Source organism: Pomacea canaliculata, linkage group LG3 (genome assembly GCF_003073045.1).
Source record: "Pomacea canaliculata isolate SZHN2017 linkage group LG3, ASM307304v1, whole genome shotgun sequence".
NCBI classification, from domain to species: Eukaryota; Metazoa; Mollusca; class Gastropoda; order Architaenioglossa; family Ampullariidae; genus Pomacea; species Pomacea canaliculata.
Window position 1 is genome coordinate 35300923 of NC_037592.1, and position 12314 is coordinate 35313236.

Below are 12314 nucleotides of genomic sequence, written 5' to 3' on the forward strand. Positions count from 1 at the left end.
GGGATGAACATGAATAACCTCGTCATGAGAATTACTCTAAAAAGACTTAGCCACCTACTTCCGTGGTGGTGTTTCACCTCCACCTGAAGCCAGAACACCATTAGAAGTGAGAAGCCTATGTCGGACATCATCTCCCTGACCTTGCTGTCGACGCTCCATTTGTCTGTAGACAGACCCCAAACTATCAATCCTGCTTTTTTTTAATGCAGCGTGATTTACACTTACACATGTCAAAATGTCAGTAGAATTCTTGAATCAGATTACTTGCAAATCTTGCAACTAATTAAATTCTGAAACTATGAGTTCACGGTCTATTGATTATATTCTGAATTTTATATTAATATAAAATAAAAACCTCAGGGGGGAAAAATGACGAAACAGCATGTCTTACAATTGAAACAGGAGGATTAAATCTCACACAGACTCTCTCGTTTGCACTATCTCTTGTCCAATTCTGTGTCAAATGCACTTTCTTACGCAAAACTAACATGTCTACAACAAGAAGACACACATACACTAGAACTACGCTGATACACATAAGCTGAATACCTTGAGACAAGTGACAGGTTGTGGTCAGTTAACTGTGGACTGGATGGGTCGTTTGCCTGAGACAAAGACCGGCTGGTGGAAGCACTACTTTCCAAATTCTTCTTTAACACGAGTTTCTTGATGTTGTGCCGTGGCACAAATGTCTCTCCACCAAACCCAAGATCTTCCTCCTCATCCAGACCATCAAAAAGTTGGCTCTGAAAAACAAATCATTAACATTAGCATTAGCTAAAAACTTCCTTTGCTTTTAATATAGTTTGACTTTATCCCAGAGGGCAATCAGGAAGAAGCTTTTAGTTATATAACAACAAAGCACAACATTGCACATTCATACTTGTCACACAGATTACCCTCTACACAATTACAATTTATTGACACATGCAAGCTTTTAGAAGTATGGCTGGAACAACAAAGGACAGCTTCTACCTGTTGATCATTCACACATGCACTCAGATTTAGCAGCCTTATATGAACTTCTAGAAGTTTTCCAAAAAAGACCTGCATCTCATCCTACATAACTGTGGTGACCTGACAAATTTTGCTCGTTACTGATAGTTTTAAGGTAAAAAAAATGGATAGCCGAATGTAAATTTGCCAAAATACTCTACTCTGAAAGCCAAGGCCGCTCACTCTATGCTTTTACCTTTTAGTGAACTAGAGGGGTAGATGATACATTATTCTGCCACATCTATATTTTTACATTGTAGGGTTGCAGAAATTGTCTGTTCTCTACCACTTTTCTAAGGACAAGTTATTAGTCTTATGAAAACATCAAGCTATATATCAACTTTAACAAATTCTACTTTAAGTTCACATTACTGACTTCTGTCATAACTGTATGATACACTTTTGTCCTTTCTTTAACTGACAAGACATAGTGACTGTCTCTAATGTACCTATACTTCCAACCTACCTGTTCATTCCTTCAGGCATCAGTCTTTGATCTCTTCTTGATTTAAGCACATTTAAGGAAACAACCCCCTCCAGCTCAGCTGCCAAACTTTAAAGCATTTATAGCCTCAGTCTCATGACATCCCCTTTATATATTTTTTTTTTTGTTCTTGAAGGATGATGAAAAATCACATTAGGAAGTGCTATGCTTCAACGGCTTCCTGTCTAAAAACTTTAAACTGGTTTAAGGAGAAAAGCTGATCGATTAGAAAGCTAATGAATTGTTGTCCTACATGGTCGTTTCAATGACCAGTTCAACTGACTGTCAAAATGCATGCTTTTTAAAATTTTGTGCTTTGCTGTGAAATTTTATACTATGCCCTATTTTTGAATAAGGTTTTATTTTCAGCATGATGTGCATTGAGTCAATATCCATATTTGATAGTTTTGTTCCTGTCGCAAGTAGTACCTTTAAAACTTGTTTTGCCATCCTGCACTTGCAGCTAAGGCAACAGTGCCTTAAATTTTTTGTAAGCCACAGCTGATAAAAATACACCTCTTGGTGGCACTGTCAATGAGCAAACTAGTCAATAAGCTAGAGCAAATAGTAACATTCAAATCAGCAGAGTAATGCTCTGAGCAATTGCATGCTGTCAAAACTGTTCAGCTATGAACCAAGATTTCTAAAGAAATCGAACCATGCACAAATGACTAATGCAGAGCTTTACCTTGTTGCCACTTAGCAGGCCATGGAGAGATTTTGGTTTTATCTTTGCTGCTGGACGTGGGCTGACCTTGTAAGTACTGGCATTAAGCACAGACTTTTGGGCAACTGGATTTGTTGGTTTCAGAACTTCTTCCTTCTTTCCAGAATTCTGCCAGCAACAAAAAGCAGCCAGACTATGTTATGACAGCTACATTTCTTTCAAAAGATTTTGATCGTTGTTCTGGTAGACAAGGAAACACAGTAGAATGGTTTACCTGGTTTAAAGAATATCCATATAGCTTGTGACTAGTAACAGAATATTCATGAATCAGGACTAAAATTTTACCTGCTTCAGATTCCAAAAAAGTGGTGAATCACCGTAAGGAGAGCTGGCCATGGTGAGCAACTGCTGCTGCAAATCTACGCTAGGAGTGCTTGTTGTGCTAGTGGTCCTTCAATAAAATTGAATAAGCAAAAACAGTACAAACTAAAGGAAAATTAAAAATTTTCTAATTTCTCATGTAAGAAGATTACATGACCATACTATCATTTTTTCTATCAATCCTGCTGGTAAACAAAAGTTAAATATGTCTCTAGAATGTTTCCTAGCAAGCCACATGAATTCTAAATTGTTAGAACTTTCAACTAAAGTGTTATTGAAATGGATACTATCCCCCCTAACCAGCAAGTAATAGCTTCTAGAGGATTCATTATTGTTTGTCCTGTAAACCATGCAATGATATGCTCTAAGATATACAGTATTTTGTATACAATGTACAATCACACTGGTTCAACAGAAAAAATTTCATTACAACCACCTAGTGATGGAGGGCAAATGGGGTGGGGGGATTGGTGCTTTATGCTGAGGGCAGAACAGGGGAAAAGAACTGGTGAAAGAAGTTTCACAAAAATACAAGGTGTTGCTCTATTTAAAACTTACGTTCCAAGAGTTGATGCATTGCCCCCAAGAAGATTTCCTGTTGGGTTTCCTCCAAAAGAAAATGCTACAGACAAAAAAGCAGAAAACAATTTTTTTAATATCTAAGCATGAAGGCAAGAAATATTCACACATTAACCATCCCAAATCCTGTCTTGCACTCTCAGAGGCAAAAATGTCTAGACCTTGTTGCCATTGTTTGCTTATTTTATTCTTATTGAAAGGAATTATTTACCACCAGTGGAACCAGTATTAAAGTTGAAGCCAGCTGGTTTGGCCTGGGTGTTGCCAAACAAGCCAGTAGTTGTCCCTGTTCCAAGACCACTTGTAAAGCCAGTCCCAGTACTAAGACCTGTGTTCCCTAGTCCAAAGCCACTGGTCTTGTTTCCAAAAAGACTGCCTGTTGTGTTGCCTAAAATAGAAATAATCATTTCCAAAAATGTATTTTCTGGACTCTTTCTCAGCCCAGTTTAAAAATTTATTTGAAAAAAAAAGCGGAAACAAAAATTAATAATTCGAGGCATTTTGCTCCCTCCTATATCTGCCATAACAAAGAGATAGGAATACATATAGTAATAAATAAAATAGCAGCCAGGTATAAAGACAGAGTGAATGCAAGTAGATTACATAGCATACATACCAAAGCCTCCACTGGTTCCAAAGGCCCCTGTGCTGGCTGTAGATTAGTAAGTACAAAGGAAAAAAAAAAACCAAAAAACATTAGTGTCAGGCATTTTTATAACTTACACTGTAAACCCATTTATATATGTATATATTAGAACAAAATATTCTGCAAGACACCAAGAATCATGCCGATGTACTAAAAAATCTACATGTATACAAAAACCTATGGCTATAACACTACAGTACAATCTAGATTAAAGAAATCTTGCTCTTGCCTTAAACGTAATCGATTTTCCTATAACCACCAATCAGAATTGCAAGTAATCTAGAAACATAACTATGCAATTTATGCCATGCCCAGAAATGGATTATTTGAAATTTGTTACTTGTTATGATTTTGTTGACTTTAGTATTAATGCCAGCGTATGACAAAAAAATAACTGTGGAGTACCTACTAGTATGAAACAGCAACCACACAAGTTACAAGCGCTCATAATTATAAAAAATTTGCCATCAACAATAAAGCTTTATTGATATTTACTTATATTTTAGGTATACTGCAGATATAAAATGTCATGTACAGAGCATGTAAACTAGCCATGGGGGGAAAAAATCCTAGCTATGATGAATCTGTGCCAAGGAATCTGGAACAAAATGGACACAAAATTATACTGCTTAAATCAGAAAATCATAAATCAGTGCACAAGTCTATGTCTGCCAAACTTACTGCCAAAGCCAGTGCCGCTGGTGCTGGTACCAAAAGAAAACGCCGAGGTTGTAGCAGGCTTGTTGAACAGATTGGTGCCTGTGCCAAATGGTGACGCTGTTGAAGTTGTTGTGCCAAAAGTAAGAGGTTTGCTCCCAAGGAGTCCACCCTTTAATTTGAAAATAAATAAATGCAAACAAAAAACCCGCTTGCTGCTCTGCTAAAATGAGCAGGGTTTTCAAGGACATACCAAAGGCAGCATTATGAATTTCTTTCAATAGACAGTTTTCTCTTTTTTTGGAAAGACACACAAAAACTGGGGGTGGACACAAAAAAACTCTACAGAAATATTTCACAGCAGCAAAATGAGTCATTCATAGAGGCTGATAAATAAGTTACATCATCTTCAAGAGGAATAAAGAAAGTAATATTCTTCAGAAAAAAAAAAACAAAAAACTATAACTTACACCTGCCGTGGTTGTGGTGCCAAAGCCAGTAGACCCAAACCCTGTACTGGTACCGAATCCTGTGGAGGGTGTGTTGCCAAATAGTGAGGGCTGAGTTGTGGCTGTAGTTGAACCAAACAGGGGCTAACATAGGGGAAAAACAAAACAAAAACATGTTCAACTGTGTCTAAATGTAGTCTACACATGCTTATGTTTATTAGTTTCCTCTTCCAAGTTACATATGCTTAAACAATCTAGTATGCAAGCAAGCAGCTCAGCATTTACTTGATTTGAATGATGAAAGAAATTATTTTCTTAATTATTCATCATCATTTTCTCTACGATTTCTTCATTTCTGTAAATAAAATACCCTGTTGCCTCCAGGCTGCTGTCCAAAGACAGATGTCTGTGAAGGAGGACGAAAGGCAAATCCTGACTGAGCGGTCGTAGTGGGGTTGGTAGTGGGGTTAGTGGTCCCAAATAAAGGCCTGCTTGTACCAAACAGTCCCGCTCCTGCACTAGTGGCAGTACTGGTCCCAAAACCTGCAAAAAAAGTTCTCTCCTAAAAATCTCAGTAAAACTCTTTCAAAAGTCCTTACATGGTAAAAACAAGAGTATAATTTTTAGGAATCCACTCTTTACTTTTTAAGCTGCACACCATAACAAATGATATGCAGTCTTTTATTGATAAAACAGTTCCTGGAAATCTTACTGACAGATAAGTTCTAGTTCCTCCCTCTTCCTCCACAGCATCAAATTTGTTGCTTCGCACAATTTTATTATGATAATGTGAAAAGACATTTCGGGAGTGAAAGCAGGACGCATGCTGATCATGATGTTGTCACCGACAAAGAGCGCAAACGAAGAAGAAAAAAAAAAGCTAAAAGTGGGGGTGAGGGTATTGTCCTCTGAAAAGCAAAAAACTAATTTGAAATTATTAACCAAATGATGATAGGCAAAACCCAAAACTAAAGGCACAGATGTGAATCCATGTACGGTAATCAGATTTTTAAATACAAGCAGGTCATTGATCAATTTTTTGGATGATTTTTTGTCCTGCCAGAACAAGCGGTCAAAGGCGGGACTGTCCCACCTAAATCGGGATGTCTGGTCACCTTAATTATGACACCCCCATAGCCACACAACTTTTGCAAACCATCAGCCTAAAATTTACTGTTAAAAACAAACAACAGGAAAACATACATAAAGACAACTTTCTTCTCATAAGGAACATAGTTCATACTTGCAATTGTTAAAGACTTTATAAAACTTAACACCTATAACATGCTTCCTATGCAGCATGCTCTTTATCAGGTCATATCAGCCTCTTTACAAGTCTGGGATGTCCAGGACCAAACTTACTAAAGCCAGCAGACACTGCAGGCTGACCAAAATTGAATCCAGTTGATGTCGGCTGAGATCCTGGAGCACTCTGACCAAAGAAACCAGTGGCTGTCCCTTGCTGCTTTCCTTTACGATTTGCTGCATAGTCCTCTAAGCGCAACTCCTTAAAAATAAAATAATCAACAAATCAAATAAGTGGATGTACATTGTATAATCATTTCAACTAACACACAATCTCAATAATGCAAGGCAAGGTAAAAAAACAAAATTTATGGCTTACAAAACCACCAACAGACAAGAGACGACTGTCAACTTACCTCCAGACTTTTGGTTTCATACTCCTTCATTGCAGTGATGCACTGATGATGGGTGTTAATGTTTGTGTTGACACCACCCTTAGACATGGTGTCGGTGCCAGAGGGAGGATTGAACTTAATGGTAGTGCCTCCTGCTGCATTTCCCCCAAACACTGAAAATGTCAGCATAGTAAGAAAAAGCTGGAAAAATACTGGAAATATCAGAAGTCAGAATGTAAGAATGTCAGCATAGCAAGGAAGGAAGGTAGGGTGTGCTCTACATTTTTATTCTAAAATGTCTCTCCTACTAAGATAATCCTATGGCATGCTAGAAAAATAATTATAGGTATACAAAAGGCAACAATAATGCTACAACTATCAAAGAAAGTTTGATAAAACCAGATTTCAACATTTCTAAAAATAAATACATTGGAACACGGCACGCTTATATATTATTGACAAAACTCCCATGGAAAAAGAAAATAGTAACTTTTTCTTGCACATGAAGTACTTGCTTTTCTACTTGCATATCAAAGGATACACATCTTAAGCCTTTAAAACCATTATTTCTGGTTACCTTTATTGAGCTCAAAATACTTACATCCTGTGCCAGTCTGGCTAAACAGTGATGCGCTGGCAGCTGGTGGCTGTGTACTTCCAAACAGGCCTCCTGTGCTTGCTGTCTGTGTAGTTCCAAAGCCTGAAAAGGTCAAACATAATGCTTCCATATCAAAACATCCCTCAGTACCTCCATCTATTCAAAGAACAGCTCACTCAAAATCTGTATTTCATGCTCACATTATTTTTTTACACAACTTTTTTTTCTGTCCTTAATTCATCTTACAGTCATTTTTAAATTAATCATTAAGAATCGGAATGATAATGTAGCTGGAAGACTTTTCCATTATTTTATCTGGTTTTGGTGAAATTAAAATGTTCTGACAAAACTATATATTATTTTAAAAAAGGAACATTTTTGTATCCAAGGAAATTGTCTGGCTTATATGTAATTTTTGTGCCACACCTAAGGTGTGAAAGATGGCAGAGATGTTTAAAAATTATTACTAATCCTAAAACTTATCAAAATAGATACCTCCAAAGCCCTGTGGCTTGGTACCAAAGGCAGAAGTACTCTGTGGTGTGGAAAATAATCCCCCTGTCGTGCTCTGCTGACCAAACAGACCTGTAGTGCTGTTACTGCTGGTAGTTCCAAAACCTAGCCAGACACAGACAAAGGGACATATGCAAAAGTCACTCTTCACCTAATTACAACTCTATGATGTACAGTAGCGCTATGCCAGCTCCAAAACCTGTGGCCGCTTTTTTACTTAACCTGCTAAAGCATTTTTATGCTTTCATGTCTTTATATCTCTGTGCATCACTAGCCACTGATTTGTTCAGTAATATGTTTTAAATACAATTTGTCTAAAGTATCAGCTGTACACAACCATGCAGTCACACCCATAACTTTAAGACGACCATAAAATTACACTATATAAAAGGTTTGTAATTGTCTAGCCTGAAAAAAAAAGGGGAGAGAAATTCAACTGGCAACTATCGGGCATCAGGTTCAGATGATGTAATGATTATCATTCACTTTCTGGTTAACAGACAGCAGAGAGTACTTGTCAATGACACTTCTTCTGACTCACATGGACCACCTCACTCCAAGGCTGTTTTATCTGCTTCTGTTTACCATGCATACCAAAAGCTGTCACAGTACCACAAAGGTCAATATCTTATCAAAATTTTTTATATCACTCTGCTTTCTCTTTTCAGTGAGCCAGTAGACAACTATAGCATAGCCTTAGATGAATTTCACACCTGGTACACAAATATCTTAGAACGTAATGTCAGCAAAATCCAAAGAGACTGTTTTTGTCCTAAAACTATCATCCTCCACAAGGAGGTGGAAACTTTCGACACATTACAGTATCTGGGCACCATTCGGCAGGAGACTTCACTGGGATATCAACACTCAACCTATTGTGAAGAAGGTTCAACAGTGCCTCTTCCCTTTCTGGAAGTTTAAGTGGCTATTTTATACATCCCCTATAGAAAGTGGTTTGTCCTTCTCATTCATCTGTTTACACAACAATGTACCAGTGAAGGACAAGAGCACTCAAAAGTACTGGGATCATGGAGCTGCATAGGTGGACAGATGACTGTCTGCCAAGACCAATGCTTAGCCTCTTGCTAAGTTCTCTGCTATTAGTCTTGGCGAACCTAATCCACCACCAGACTTACGGAAGAGCAGCATGAACATAGCATGTCAGCTGTGAGACCAGAATGCTACCATGTACAAATAAATTGTGATCTTGCATGGAACATTTTTGCTTGATTAGTAAAACTTTAAAACGTTTTAAAATCTCCCTTATGACATCTCCCTCTCTTTATCGTGTGAAAAAAATGTTCAGCGTAAATCTGCCAAAATCCCTATTTATTACAAAAGATTCTGGCACAAATGATTTAAAACTGCTCACTAAATCCTCCTGATGACTGCTGTTGACCAAATGTGTTGGTAGATTGCTGACCAAACAGTCCTCCTGTTGTGTTGGCTGTACCAGTTCCAAAAAGACCACCGCCTGCAGGTGTTTGTGCTCCAAATGCTGTGGTGCCAAACCCTGTTGAAGCTGTAAGGAAAAAAACTTATCCGTAAATGACGAATGAATGTATTCCAATATGAGGCACTCTCTTGACATACTTTGAAAATAAAGAATTTTTCATGCAAAATATGCATATTTGAAAAGTTCATCCATGACTCTTTTAGTTGTGCAGTAAAAACAACAAAAAATGTAGAAAATATGCTCACATTGTCCACCTCCAAATGGTGTGGATGTTCCAAATGTAGCTGGAATAAAACAATGGAAAAATCTTTCAAGAGCCTAGTAGGTAGCAATTATTTTATGCAAAAATTGACTCAACAAGTTTCACCGAGAGAGAAGTGAAGGAAGTGATTATGTGTACAGAAGCAGCCTTTCAACATTTTTTCTCTCCAAAAAATCAGGCTATTGCTCTAATTCTGATATTTTAGTGGAGAAACAAATATGTGTAACAATGTGTTATGGCTATTCTGATCTTTTAGCAGACTAGGGGTTTTTTTGGGGGGGGGGGGGTTGGTGGGTAATACATTTGCACATTTGATTATAAGGACAATTTTACTTACATGTCCCTGTCCCGAAGCCACCAAGTTTTTGGCCAAACATTTTGAATGCTGTAGAACAGATAGCTGAAAATGTAAAATAATAGGTTATAGCATCACCTCACATCTAACTGCATCTCTCTTTCACTTTCAAGTCTTGCTACAAATGATGCACAGAAATTTACAATGCATACTCTCATGAAAGCAAAGCAATTCTCAAACAACCCCTGAATTTGCTTTGATTTGGAGAAGCTGCAAGACCCAAAAGTTGCATAAGTCTTCAAGGCCACAGTTGGAGGAAAATTTGCCACACTGAACCTGGTGGAATAGTCTGGGAGCACAAGGAATGGCCCAAAGAATGGTCGCAGTCACTAATCATACTGCTCCCAAAGAAAGGAAACAGCAAACAGTGCCAGAACTACAGAACTATAAGCCTTATCAGCCACCCAAGCAAAGTCATGCTGAAGGTCATACAGAACCACATCACAACCACCGCAGGAGTTGCTAGCAGAAGAACAGGCTGGCTTCAGACCATGTAGAAGCACAGTTAAGCAGATCTTCAACTGTCACATTCTCATAGAAAAACATCTTCAGCATCAGCGGGACCTTTACCACTTCATCTACTTTAAAAGGGCATTTGAGAGAGTCTGGTGCGAGGAGCTATGGCATGTGAAGCGAAAATTCAACATCGAAGAAGGCCTTGTTCAAGTCACGAAGCGCTGTATAATAGCTCAATCAGTTAAGTATTGCTGAATAACCAAAAATACAAGCTTATTTCCGCACTACAGTAGGCGTACGTCAAGAAAATCATGCTCGAAGCTCCCCACTTCCATCATACTTCCATTTCCATTGGTGGAAGACCGATCTGCAACCTATGCTTTGCAGATGACATAGATCTATTAGCAGGTACTAAGAACTGCAAGACCTCACCAACAGACTGACAGACAGTTCAAATGCATATGGAATGGAGACTAGCATGGAAAAGAGCAAAGTTATCATTAACGGCAGAGGCAAAGCAGAGATTTATATGAACAGGGTACAGCTCGAAGAAGTAAGCAGCTTTAAGTACTTGTGAGCCACCCTCTCCAAGGATGGCAGCTCCACACAAGATATCCATATCAGGATTGCAACAGCAACAGTGGCAATGGCTAGACTAGATAGGATCTGGCATAGCCATAAAATAAGGTTCACTACCAACTACAATCTGTACAAATCCATGGTATTACCGATCCTGTTCTATGGTTGTGACATGGACTCTTCTTGACAAAGCAGAAAGGAAAATCCAGGCATTCGAGAATAAGTGCCTAAGGAGGCTGCTCTGGATCTCACACAAAGAACATAAAAGACTACTTTGCAAGAAACCAGACTGCCACACTCATAGGACACCAGGAACCTTTACTTTCAACAGTTAAGCGATGTAAGCTGACCTTCTTTGTCCATGTTACCTGGCACGACACCTTGGAGGTGCTTCAAGGACAAAGAAAGAACTGGCTTACGAATGTCATAGAGACTGGTCGTCCTGTACAGGATTTACGCACTTTTGCCTGATAGACAAGAGTGGCGGGCTCTGTCAGCTACCACATCTACGTGCTCCCCCCAATGACAGGTGCTGGTGTGGTGATTGGAATTGTGCTTCACACAGTGCGCATGCGCAGGGATCACAGGCTACACATGCACAGACATTCTATTATGATTTTATGTTAACATACACTGCATAAGCTTTAGTTTGTATTTGTAGCTATGCAATGCAATACCTATTTTCTTTGTCAAGTCAAATATACAAGCACATTAAAAGTAATATTCCTTCAATAACTCATTCCAGAAACAACAATGGACAAGTTTTATATACTTAAACATGAAAGGTACTTGCCATATCTTCTTTCAGTGTGTGTGTGTGGCTGTGCACGCGCATGCGTTACCTGTGCACACTGTGTGAAGCATGATTTTGGATTGCCACACTGGTCATGGGATGACTGACTAAGCTTTATACATACTTTAGTTATTCGAGCTCTTTACTGAACAGTGACCAAACTTTAAATAATGACCTGGCAACTTTAAAGTTCTACACCTATCAGTTACAGTATAAACACTGATTATATACTTAAGTCATGTAAATAAAATGTTTCACTGTACTTACAAACTACAACTGCCTTTGCCTTCAATCAGTTTCACTCAAATATCAAGAATATCTGAAATGTAACAAGTATCAAGAATAGTTTACTAGCACACACTGACACAGTACCAATGTTTACAAAATAAGAAAATATCTTGTATCAGTATTATAAGACATACATGACAAGGAGTAGTAATACAAGAAATTAGGAATCAGAGGCAAAGATGCTACTTCTGCTTTGATGCCTGTACCATATGTGATTTATCTGATCTAATCATCATGCTTAGTGTGATACATTATAGCGATAAAAAACCATTAAAGTGTAGTGGCAAACACTGACAACTGATATTTTACATTTTACTCAGTTCATAAAGCTTCTCTTAACTGGCTGATTTACTTTGTCATGTGTACAAAACTGTTGTGCATCTTATTTAGTCAGATTTCGAGATATTTTTAAACGTCAAAAGAGAAGAAAAAAAGAGTAAGGAATTATCTGCTTGATCAAAATTTCCCAATAACTGAAGTATAAGTTTCCACAAGAAAACGTGTTTCCTTTCATA

At 38.1% G+C, this 12314-nt stretch overlaps 1 protein-coding gene across 3 annotated transcripts in view; it reads right to left on the reverse strand.

The window, feature by feature from the left end:
• LOC112559178 (nuclear pore complex protein Nup98-Nup96-like) overlaps positions 1-12314 on the reverse strand; it is a 28674-nt gene that overhangs the window by 15818 nt on the left and 542 nt on the right. For all 3 annotated transcript variants that reach the window (XM_025230187.1, XM_025230188.1, XM_025230189.1), the window contains exons 2-19: positions 11779-11830; positions 9666-9728; positions 9312-9350; positions 8983-9132; positions 7593-7715; positions 7101-7199; positions 6521-6672; positions 6222-6366; positions 5230-5402; positions 4881-5003; positions 4435-4582; positions 3724-3759; positions 3319-3495; positions 3087-3150; positions 2493-2598; positions 2169-2315; positions 550-746; positions 59-163 (exon numbers count right to left, since the gene is read on the reverse strand). In XM_025230187.1, coding sequence (XP_025085972.1) covers positions 59-163; positions 550-746; positions 2169-2315; positions 2493-2598; positions 3087-3150; positions 3319-3495; positions 3724-3759; positions 4435-4582; positions 4881-5003; positions 5230-5402; positions 6222-6366; positions 6521-6672; positions 7101-7199; positions 7593-7715; positions 8983-9132; positions 9312-9350; positions 9666-9705 — 2024 coding nt within the window. In that variant the 5' untranslated portion in view covers positions 9706-9728; positions 11779-11830. The remainder of the gene's footprint in view (positions 1-58; positions 164-549; positions 747-2168; positions 2316-2492; positions 2599-3086; positions 3151-3318; positions 3496-3723; positions 3760-4434; positions 4583-4880; positions 5004-5229; positions 5403-6221; positions 6367-6520; positions 6673-7100; positions 7200-7592; positions 7716-8982; positions 9133-9311; positions 9351-9665; positions 9729-11778; positions 11831-12314) is intronic.